The sequence below is a fragment of the Nansenia antarctica genome, assembly GCF_963989245.1.
Source record: "Nansenia antarctica genome assembly, chromosome: 7".
Lineage (NCBI taxonomy): Eukaryota > Metazoa > Chordata > Actinopteri > Argentiniformes > Microstomatidae > Nansenia > Nansenia antarctica.
In genome coordinates, this window is record NC_137677.1 from 8,788,937 (window position 1) to 8,800,765 (window position 11,829).

The following is an 11,829-nucleotide window of genomic DNA, read 5'->3' on the forward strand; positions in this document are numbered from 1 at the left end:
CGGATGTAGAGTTTAGTGGAGATTATTACCTTGATCTTAGAGCTTGCTGTGGTGGGCCTGCCTTTCTTTTCCGTGTTGAGGTTTTCAGGGAAAAGGCTGCTAATGAATGCGCTGTGGGGGGGTAAGAAACGGAGAATGAATGGCCGCAGCTGTGAGACGAGCCAGGTGTGGATGATTGGCAGAACTTTTTTTTGCGGACGAGAGTTGAAGAGGTTACTCACTGTTCGCTGCTCTGCATGAGTTCAATGAGGTCGTTAAAAAGCACATCACGGTTTCTCTCACAGAAGCCATTGATGTCATATGAGACCTGGGGGGGTGGGGGGGGTGGGGTACATCACACATGAGTCAGACATCCGTCGTCATGGAAACCAGCTCCTCACCACAGCTCCTCTGTGCTTGAATGTGTCTAATTTCCATTCCGAAAACGCTATATCCATTTGGCAACATCCATTTGGCTACATCCATTTGGCTACATCCATTTGGCTACATCCATTTGTTTTCATAAAGAAAGCTAAATATTGGAAGATTGATTACAATTAGCAAAATCATTTGAATGACAACAATTTCTTTTATGGAAACATAACATAAAAAAAACATACAGTCACATGGCTACTGTCCATTCCAATGAATCATAATCCAAAATGTGTTTGTCATGACAACAATCATTTTATAAAAAAGAAAAAAAAAGTGGTTCTGACTCTCCTCCCCTCAGTGTGGGACCCACCTTTACCTAACCCTAACCCTAACCCTGGGACCCACCTTCCCGGCGTAGTGGTGGATGACGAAGCCTGAGTTCCAGTTGTTGAAGTACTCGTGCGTCCCCACCGCCGCATGCAGCTTCTGCAGCAGGGTCCCGTCCGCCCCCTCGCCCTTGGCGTGCATGGTGGCACACACGTCGTCCAGCACACTCATGATCCCCGGCGGGTTCTGGAGGAGATCGCCAGGGTTTGAGATTAACTAGACAGGTACAATTCCTGTGGAAATTGTGAAGTGTCCCCCCCCCCCTTGCATCCTGCAAGCACACTAATTAGGTTTGGGGTCAGCTGTGTCGCAGGAGGTAGAGCCGGCGTCTAATGATCGCAAGGTCGGCAGATCGGCGGTTCAAACCCTGGCTGGCCACATATCGAGGTGTCCATGGGCAAGACACTGAACCCCAAATTGCTCCCAATGAGCGGACCGGCGCCTTGCATGGTAGCTTGCCGCCATCGGTGTGTGAATGGGTGAATGAGAGGCCGTTGTTAAACACTTTGGAATAACGCTCTATATAAGTCAGTCCATTTACCATTTTAGTTTGACAACGTTAAGTGTACAAGTGTGCAACAATGTGCACGATATCAGGGTCTTTCCCATAGAGACTGGGTGGTTTGAAGCTCACCAGTTTGTTCTCTATGAGGTCACACACCACCTTGTTGTTGAAGTACTCGATGGGACTCCACTTGATGCCCTCCTGAACATACTCTTCCTGGGGGGAAGGGGGGAGGAGGGGAGGAGGGGAAGGAGGAAGAATGAGCCTGGGAGATGGATAACTGGGTAACACATATTAGACACTCATATCGTATTTGAAACTGAAATAGTCTGGGAGTCAAAGCCTGCTTTTTTGATGAACCTTGTTTTGTCGGGTAACGTTGTTTTCTCTGCTGTTTCTTGTTGCTAGGGGATACGCTTTCAAAATACAGGAGGGTGCCCGTTGATATCCCTTGAGCATTTTCAGATGAACCCCTTTATGCACGAAATGCCCAAATCCCAGAAAAATCTGTATTTATGAGATTTCATGCAAAATACTCAAATCAAATGCATCAAATTTGCTTTCTCCAATGTTTATTATTCATGTACTATGTATTTTATTCCAAATGAATGAATATTAACCCTTTTAGGCCATGCCAGCAAAACACACTTTTGATGACAAGGTCTTGCTGGATGAACCTTCCTGTACCCTTCTTCCTGATAGAAGAAGGTTTTTCCTTCTATCAATGGCCCCGGGCCTGAGCTGGATTACTCTTCCTGCTACGACTGGTGGATTGATGATTCACTTGCTTAGTATTCAAATGTATTGATTGTAAGTTGCTTTGGAATAAGGCGTCTGCTAAATGCCATTTGCTAAGTATAAAGTAGCCTTTGCTCATTAGGATATAGACATTTGGAGTACATGATACACACTGGCAGGTGTGCAGGGCAAATCTTACCCCCAAGCAACAAGAAACAGCAGAGACTTTACCCGACAAAACAAGGTTCAACACCGTGGCTCCCAGACTAAATGTGAAGGCTCAGTGAAGGTGTGTACCTGTTCAGCCTTCAGAGTCAGCTCGATGAAGATCTGCTGCAGCTTCTCGTTGACGAAGTTGATGCAGAACTGCTCAAACCCATTCCTCTGTCACACAGGAGACAACCACGGTTACCTAACCCTTCTGATCGTCATCGTCATCATCATCATCATCCTCATCATCATTATCATTATCATCATTATCATCATTATCATCATCATCATCATCATCACCATCACCACCATCATCATCATCATCATCATGTCCTGTCTAACAGTCTGTGGTGAATACAATGGCAGAAATAAATCTTTCTGGTCATCCTCTCCCCTAATAAGGATTTACCTGGAATATCTCAAAGCCATAAATGTCAAGTACTCCAATACTGTACTCTTCATTGGGCTTCTGGATGGCCTTGTTTATGGCCTGGTGAGAGGAGAGGAGAGGAGAGGAGAGGAGAGGGAGAGGAGAGGAGAGGAGAGGAGAGGAGAGGAGAGGAGAGGAGAGGAGAGGAGAGGAGAGGGAGAGGAGAGGAAGAAGAGAGGAGAGGGAGAGGAGAGGAGAGGGAGAGGAGACGAGAGGGAGAGGAGAGGAGAGGAGAGGGAGAGGAGAGGAGAGGAGAGGAGAGGAGAGGGAGAGGAGAGGGAGAGGAGAGGAGAGGAGAGGGAGAGGGAGAGGAGAGGAGATGAAGAGGAGAGGAGAGGAGAGGAGAGGGAGAGGGGAGGAGAGGAGAGGGAGAGGAGAGGGAGAGGAGAGGAGAGGAGAGGAGAGGGAGAGGGAGAGGAGAGGAGATGAAGAGGAGAGGAGAGGAGAGGAGAGGAGACGAGAGGGAGAGGAGACGAGACGAGAGGGAGAGAAGAGGAGAGGAGAGGGAGAGGGAAAGGAGAGGAGACGAGAGGGAGAGGAGAGGAGAGGGAGAGGGAAAGGAGAGGGGTTAGTATTCAACAGATCAGATAGTTCACAACAAAGCAAGTGTGTATATGTGTTACGTCCACATGTGTCCTTGTTGTGTTTCCTTCCCTTCTGTGTTCTCCTCTATCATTCTCCATCCAGGTGTTGTCAATTGGCCAATCATTCCCTCATTCATCATCCCACTCCCATCCAATCAGAAGGCTGCCCATTCTCCAATCAGAGGGCTGCCCGTCTGTTTAAATGCTCCTCCTTGTCTCCCATTGTTAGTTGACTGTTTGGTTGTGTTTTGTTTGTTAGTTTGTCAACTCTTAGTTTCTTAGGTTGTTTGTGTTATTTCGTACGTACCTTTTTCATTTAGTTGTTTGTTTAGAGTAAGATTACGTTTGGTTGTTTGTTTGTTTGTTTGTTTGTTTGATTTAGTATTGACTACAGTTTATTTTCTATTTTTGTATGTCACACACTAGCCATAGGAAACAGGCGTAGGTGAGATACCCTTGGGTATACATTCCATCACGTAGACTCATCTATGTTAAAGACATTAGGCAAAGGAGCGGCTGTCATTATGTAGAATTGTAATCACTGGTAGGGTCTCACTTTATTCTTTTGTTTCTTTGGGTTGACACCGCTCATAGTCTACCTCTTGTCCTATGGCTTGTGTTTTTGTACACCACCATTACTTTATTAAATCATTGCACTTTAGTTCGTTCGTGTTGTGCCTTTTATTTAGTCCTTTCCCTCCCACACTACAAGTGGCAGCGTACTTACACCCTTTATGTTACGGCTCCCCCTACACCCCCTAGACGTAGAGCCATAAGACCTGGGGTTCGTAACAATATGTGTGATTGCTGCGCATACAGTATGTGCGTGTGTGTGTGTGCATGCGTGTGTGCGTGCGTGTGTGTGTGCGCACGCTCTATAGAATAAATGCTGCAGACCTCCACCAGGTAGTCAAAGAGTCGCGTGTAGAGGGCCTTAGCGAGGGCGTCGCGTGTGTAGGTGGCTTGCTCCTGGTTGAGGGTCACGTTGATGGACTCTGCCTTTCCGGCCCACTTGGAGTCTATCTTACGACTGGTCAGCTTGTCCTGTAGGCGGGTCTGGTCCACGCCCAGGAGGTAGGCTGGGAAGGCTAGCACTGGGATAGGGGAGAGACCAACAGGCAAGCATAAGAGACACAAACATTGTGTGTGTGTGTGTGTTTGTGTGTGTGTGTGTGTGAGGTGTGTAGTTTGAGATGAGAAGTGTACGTTTGTTATTGTGTTGTTGCCAGTGTCTCAGAGTCGAAGGCTCCTGTTTCTTCTGTGTGTGTGTGTGTGTGTGTGTGTGTGTGTGCGTGTGCATGCGTGCGTGTGTTCATGCGTGTGTGTGTATGTGTGCGTGTGCATGCGTGTGTGTGTTCGTGTGTGTGCTCGTGTGTGTGTGCGTGTGTGCATGCGTGTGTATGTACCCGTGTGTATATGTGTGTATGCGCCTGTGTCTCACTCACGGTCCGTGCTCTCCACCTGCCCGTAGTTCCCCACCTCTATGAAGTTGATGTTGCCCAGGTGAAGGACGCCAGCGATGATCTGCAGCGCCTGAGCCTGGTGGGCCTCTGGGATCCCAATCACCTGCATGGCTTCCTATGGAGACAACACAACCACGCTGAATCACTGCGTAATAGGCCACACGGCACCATGACTCCTCTACCTAATGGCACACAACAACAGCACCACTGATTAAGGCCAAGGGAAAAGAGCAGGGTAGGAACCACCGGTGGAGGTAAACACCGGAGAACGGGCTCATCGTAATGCATGGAATGGAATGAAGAACGGGATCACGCACGCGATACCATTCCTCATTCCGTTCCCATGCGTTGCAATGAGCTTGTCCTCCGATTTCTACACCCAGCGGCTTCCTCTGATAGTAACATATCAGCGTATTTCACAAGTATGAGTCAGTATTGCGAATGTCAATGGCCACATGACCAAAGTTAGTCACCGTTGACACTAAAACACACAAAAATATTCCGTAAGCATATTAGCCACCATCTGTAACTGATTCAGAGCTGTAGAACTGCCACTGGAGTGTGTACAGTTAGGGTATATGTACAGTTATGCTATATGTACAGTTAAGGTAAATGTACAGTGTGCAAAACAGCAGGGGTGCAAAAGTGAAGTTGTAGGTGTTGTGCAATGTTGTAAACCCTGGCGGACAAAGGAAGGTACAGTACCATGGTGTCCTGGAACTCCTGGCTGTCGTTGGTGCCGTCCACCTTGTAGGTGCCAGACTGGTTGAGGTAGTAGTAGTAGTCTGGAGTCATCAGCCCCAGGCCCTCCTTCTGCTGGGCATTGGCTCCCTCTATCAGCTGAACACAACAGGTCAACAGGTCACAACACGACAGCTTGACCACCCTGAGGACTCCTTGGTACCTCAGTCCCTGTTCTTCTCATCTACAGGACTGACTTATGTTGGAGAGCAGCGCCATCTACTGTCACAATGAGAGAAGTGACCCTGGACGTTAACGTGAGTGTTGGGAAGGCGGGGGGGGGTCGGGGGGGGGGCAGCTGTAGTGGAGGAGACGTGGAGACCAGGCTGGATGTGGAGACGTTACCTTGTCTGTCCAGTAACAATCCGTAAACCTAGCCCTAAATAATAATAATAATAATCATAATCATAATAACTGTGCTCTCCCTACACCTGTTAGACACCTGGGTAGATCCCTACCCCCCCCCCCCCCCCCCCTGTACAGTTGTAAACACACACACACACACACACACACACACACAGAGACAGATACACAGACATCCACCACCGCCACCACTAACTTATTTTAAACATAAATGCAGCTGTGGTGAAATGATAAAGTAGCTCAAGCACCTGCCATCAAACACCTGCCACCTGTTCCAGTACATGTCTGAAGAAATACGCTCCTCAATGTCAATGACGGCGGTATACCCTTCAATGTCCACCCACAGCCCTGCTTTTTAAAGTAGCCCAAGTTGCCTGGAAATCCGCAGGCATGGCAACACCCATGTGGTGCTGCGTAGATCCCCATCTCGCCCCTGTACAGTTTCTCTACTGGACATACAGTATATAGTCATTCTTCCATCTTCTAACATTGTGACTGCCAATAGCCCTTGGTCCTCGCATAGATTCTTTTTTCTTATGATGTCTGATTTCTAGATGATTCACCGTAGACAAATGTTCTTGTTGTAAGGCGCTTTGGATGAAGACCTTTAATGTTTGTTAGACCAGGTCTTTCTTGTAAAAGAGATTTTATTTCAATGAGACTAATCTGGATAAATAAAGGTCAACAGGTATGTGTATAATACTCATTTCTGATGCTGTAGCTAACAGTGTGTGTGTGTCTGTGTGTCCCTGTTCCTGTCTATGGGAGTATGGTGATGGTTAACAATGTAGAACAACAGTGGCGTCAATTATCATTGAAACCCAGTTGTGCAGGACATCATCAACGAGCGGCGTTGTCATTGTGAAAACAAAGGTATCGATATTTAAGGTCCTACTACTCCAGTATACTCCAGTATAAAAAACGTTAGTTACAAGCCAGGGTTGTTGTTTGTCCCTGCAGGGAATCCTTTGAAGAACCCTTTTGGGTTCCATGTTGAACCCTATCCTACATGGAACCCAAAAAGCTTCTTTCAAGATTCACCTTACTGGGAGAAATAAAGAACCCTTCTTTTATAAAGAGTGTAGAGGAGGTGAATGACAGAGGACAGGGACTACTAGGTCATTATGTGAGCTTAGAATTATAAGGTTCTATCTCCGTTTAGGGTAGTTCAGAGATATTGAGCGTCAAAGTTTTTACATTCCATTATGTTTTGTGAGATGGAACCTTTGTATTTTATGAATTACTAACTCAAAAATGTCAACCTTTTAAAAATAACACCACACAGGCATTAATAAACACCTAATGGATCAGATTATGTAAAAAAACTCAATTTTGACAAAAATGGAGATAGAACCTTATAATTCTAACGTCACGATTAGAGAGAGAGTGGTGGAGGTGGGGTGCTGTGCTGCTGACCTGGTAGAAGACGTGGAAGTTCCTCTCGTTCTCGTTCTGGCTGACCACCCTGGACTTCTCCAGGAGGAAGTTAGAGATTCTGCCACCGTCTGGCTCTCCTCCACGGCTGAACTGGATCTCAAAATACTTACCCTGTCAGAGACACACACACACACACACACACACATACACACACACACACACACACACACACACACACACACACAGCTAATCAGTACGAGGTTGTCTTTGGCTCAGTTGGTAGAGCTTGACGTTAACGACAGTGCTTGGGGTTGTGGGTTCGATTCCTTCTGGGACGATATATACTGAAAATGGATGCACTCACGGCAATGTAAGTCGCTTTGGATAAATGGCATCTATTATTATAGCCTGGGGTGGTCCAGGGGTCTAGCACCATGGCCTGGGGTGGTCCAGGGGTCTAGCACCATGGCCTGGGGTGGTCCAATGGTCTAGCACCACGGCCTGGGGTGGTCCGGTGGTCTAGCACCATGGCCTGGGGTGGCCCAGTGGTCTAGCACCATGGCTTGACTACAGTGCACACATATGCCCATGTCAGCATTGGATCAAATCCGGACCATTGCCCTCTCCTCCTAGCTTTCCTGTGTCTCTCCGCTGTCTCTCCGCTATCCAATCAAGATGAAAAATGTAAGGGTGGAAGTGTAAAAAAAAAAAGTGAAACGGTTAACAGTAAGTCAACGATACGTCGCCACTGATAGGCTCATGATCTGTGTTACCATCGGCATCACTGAACAGCTAGTACCCCCACCACACCCAACTGTCTCACGCACCTCAGAGGCAGGAAGTATCAGAGGGGATGTGCACTCATATGCCTGCACTGCTGCCTGTATATGTAGATGTGGATGTGGGTATGAGCTGTGGTAAGTACGACAGGGACTCAGCAGATTGAAAGGGGAAGAGGTGAAAGGTGACGGTTGTCTCCTGCTGCTGTTCAGTGTTGCTGTACCGGTAGTCTGCAGAATGCAGGCTCCAAAAAACTAAAATGCTAAAAAGTGAGCAATGTAGTCCAGCGTTGGAAACCATCTCATGATATTTCAAAAACTCACTGGCTTTTTGGATATTTCTTCCCTGGAACTATCATTTTAATCTGGACATATTTGATTTCTAACTTAAAAGATATTCTGGCTACATAGGGACGCTGTACTTGCTATCCCTGTCTGTGTTACATGTCTGTATTATTCTGTTGGTTGGTGGTGGAGGGGAGGGGGGTTCTGTTGGTTGGTGGCGGAGGGGTGGGGGGATAGAGATGGGGGTAGAGGAAGAGCTGACAATCAAAATGTATTCCTCAAACTGTTGTATTGTCTATAACTTGACAACGTTGTAATAATAAAGAAAAAATAAATGATAAAAAAAAGTGAGCATCTTTAACCATAATATTTTGAATAGACGATGAGAATATTATCCAGTGGCAGGTTTTGATGAGAATATTATCCAGTGGTTTTGAATGCTTGGCATCAGACTGTTTCCTCAAACTCTGGTTGAATAATTACTGCTTTCTCCAAAACAACATTGTTCAAGATCAGCTACAAATCATGCTGTGAGTATTCTAAGTTGTTAAGTACTTATTTTCTCAGTTCAACACGAATTTGCTCAAGCAAATGGGAGTTGCGGTTTCAGCGGAGAACTCTTTGTACAACGAACGTACAGTACTTTCATACAACACTCCTATTAAGAGAAGGTAGAGGGAGGAGAACAGGAAGAACAGAGAAAGAGAGAGAGGAGGATAAACTGAGGAGTATATCTAGAGAGGAGGAAGAGGAGAGAAGCAGAAGGAGGGATCAAACAGAGAAAGGCAGGTCAACTGTCAGGTGTCACTCACGAAGCGGCTGGAGTTGTTGTTGCGGACGGTCTTGGCGTTCCCGAAGGCCTCCAGCAGAGGGTTGGACTGCAGGATGATGTCCTTCACATGCTGGGAGACAAGGACACACACAGAAACATCACCTACAGGAGACAGCGTGACCAGGGGAGGCACGACCAGGGGAGGCAGGTGGTGGGAGAAATCGGAGGATGGGCTCCAGGTAAAGCATGGACCGGAATTAGGAATGGTATTTGATTCCATTCCTCATTCCGTTCCATGCATTACAATGAGCCTGTCCTGCAATTTCTACACCTCCACCTGCATTCACTGGATATCACAGGCAATAAGACCAATCAGTACTAAACTTTTATAATAATAATAATAATAATAATAATAATAATAATAATAATTGTTTATTGCCATGCAATCAACTTGTCAGTCAATTGTTGGAATTTGGTATTTTATGCTCTAGTCTAGCCACAGGGTCAGCCATAGTCGGCACCCCTGGAGCAATTAGGGGTTAAGTGCCTTGCTCAAGGGCACATGCAGCTCCCGATTGAAGCTGGGATCAAACCAGCGACCTTACGATTGCTAGCCGGCCTCTCTAACCTCTAGGCTACCGCCCTAAACGGTACAGGATTCAGTGACATTGCTGCTAGTGTCTGGTACCTGCACTTTAGGACCTCCCCCTGATACTTTGGAGACGTAACCCATGATGTATTTTGCAGCGACAGTCTTCCCAGCTCCACTCTCTCCACTGTTGCAATGGGCACACACACACACACACACACACACACACACACACAAACAAACACACCGAGTTAAAGATTAATTCAAATGTAAATCAAGAATCCTCTTACTTTTACACAAACTGCATGTCAGCAGTGATACTGTTAATGATGTTTGACCAGAAGTATTTTCCAGATCATGTGAAATAATTTGAGCAGGAAAAACTCAATAGGGCCCGAGTTTTTTCCTGGCCATTTGGGAGGTCAGTGTAGGGTTGGTCACATGGTCACCTGATGATGACACACTGGTTCTCCCCGTCGATCATCATGTTCCTGTACATGTTATCAGTCAGGGCGTAGATGTGGGGGGGGTTCTCATACTGGGCCTTTACAGAGGGAGAGAGAGAGGGAAAGATGGAGGGAGAGAGAAGGAGAGAGAGAGAAAGAGGGAGGGAGGGAGAGAAGGGGAGAGAGAGGGAGAGAGAGGGAGAGAGAGAGCGAGAGAGAGAGAGAGGGAGAGGGAGAGAAGGAGAGAGAGAAAGAGAGAGAGCGGGAGAGAGAGAGCGGGAGAGAGAGAGAGCAGGAGAGAGAGAGGAGAGAGAGTGAGAGAGAGAGAGAGTGGGAGAGAGAGAGAGAGAGAGAGAGAGGCGTGAGTGGACTAACTAAGGTAAATGAGGAAATGATTAGGCATTTACAGACCACAGTAAAGTAAACACCACCACTGTTCACTTACAGCCCCTTGGTAGAGTTCTATTTCCCTGTCAGTGAAGTAGGGCATCTGTTTGAACGGGTTCACTGATATCAACACAGAGCCGATGTAGGTCTGGACAGGACAGTCAAGGAACACGAGGACCCAGGGGAAATGGAATATGTTGAACTCCAATTTACAGTAAACTGTCATTGTACAGTATGATGTCATTTTCTTGAATCCAGAAATATGTGTTGTTGTTGTCAGCCAGGGGTTTCACACTGGATATGTGTGTGAGACGGTGGAGTAGAGCTGGGCTCTGAGAAGAGGGAAGTGTGCTGTTGAGTCACACCGTAAATGTAGAAGAGGAACAGTGGAGTTCTATTATTGCGTATCCGTGAGTGTGTGTGCGTGCGTGTGTGTGTGTGCGTGTGTGCGTGAGTGTGAGTGAGTGTGTGAGCGAGTGTGTGTGTGTCCCATCTCACTCCTTTTGCGTGTGATGTGAAGAAGTGTGTGTGTGTGTGTGTGTGTGTGTGTGTGTATGTGCGCGTGCATGCGAGCCAGTCACAGAGAAAGTATGTGCGAGACAAGGATGAATGTGTACTTCCCCGGCTATTTTTTTTTAACATAAAAACATAAAAACATAACTTGGAATAGAAACAATCCCTATCTCTCCAAGCGGGAAGAGAAGACGATTTAGGCTTTGAATTTGTCCTCAAGTGTCTAAGTGTGTTGGTAAAAAGAGGTACAGAGAGTGTAATCAGACAGGATACAAAGATGTAGTCATCCAGGTATCTCTTCTTCAGGTTCTCCACGATGGCGTCCTCGTTGATCTTGGACAGCAGCACCATGTCATCCACACCGGTCTGCTTGACATACTGGTACTTGCTGCCCTGTAGGGGGGAATGGAGGAACATACCAATTGAATGAATGAATGGTCTTTATTGTCATTAATACAGTACAGGTACCGTACAATGAAATTTAGGAGGGGGGGCTCCCCTGGTGCTAGGAAAAGAAAAACTAAAAACAAGAGAGCCAAGGGTAAAACAAAAAAGAGAAAATAGCTGGTTTACATAAATAAAGGCTATGTACACTATCTACTATACAATAAAACACTGTGCTGTACTCGATGCTATGCTATAAATATCCAAACTTTTCCCTATATCTGAACCTTTTGTAAACATGGGTTGTCATATTGCACATAATACTTGTTGCACATTCATTAAAGTGTCGCAGTAGCAGATTTAGAATGTTCACAGTTGTATCTCAATATTTCACTCATATTCCAGTCTAGTAGCTGCCAGAAATGTTCACAGTTGTATTACAATATTGCACTTATGTTTACAATCTAGTAGCTGCCATCAAATTGTCTAGATTGTCCAGAGCCTAGAACCTAGGTCTTGGCT

At 46.4% G+C, this 11,829-nt stretch overlaps 1 protein-coding gene across 1 annotated transcript in view; it reads right to left on the reverse strand.

Annotated features, from left to right (window-relative positions):
- Positions 1–11,292, reverse strand: part of myo1f (myosin IF) — a 25,218-nt gene extending 13,926 nt beyond the window's left edge. Inside the window, exons 1-15 of the mRNA XM_080535426.1 lie at positions 11,197–11,292; positions 10,469–10,558; positions 10,027–10,121; positions 9,677–9,764; positions 9,029–9,118; positions 7,192–7,323; positions 5,377–5,511; positions 4,654–4,786; positions 4,106–4,302; positions 2,604–2,684; positions 2,282–2,368; positions 1,376–1,462; positions 760–927; positions 222–307; positions 30–111 (exon numbers count right to left, since the gene is read on the reverse strand). Coding sequence (XP_080391552.1) covers positions 30–111; positions 222–307; positions 760–927; positions 1,376–1,462; positions 2,282–2,368; positions 2,604–2,684; positions 4,106–4,302; positions 4,654–4,786; positions 5,377–5,511; positions 7,192–7,323; positions 9,029–9,118; positions 9,677–9,764; positions 10,027–10,121; positions 10,469–10,558; positions 11,197–11,274 — 1,629 coding nt within the window. The 5' untranslated portion in view covers positions 11,275–11,292. The remainder of the gene's footprint in view (positions 1–29; positions 112–221; positions 308–759; positions 928–1,375; positions 1,463–2,281; positions 2,369–2,603; positions 2,685–4,105; positions 4,303–4,653; positions 4,787–5,376; positions 5,512–7,191; positions 7,324–9,028; positions 9,119–9,676; positions 9,765–10,026; positions 10,122–10,468; positions 10,559–11,196) is intronic.
- Between the last annotated feature and the right edge of the window lie 537 nt (positions 11,293–11,829).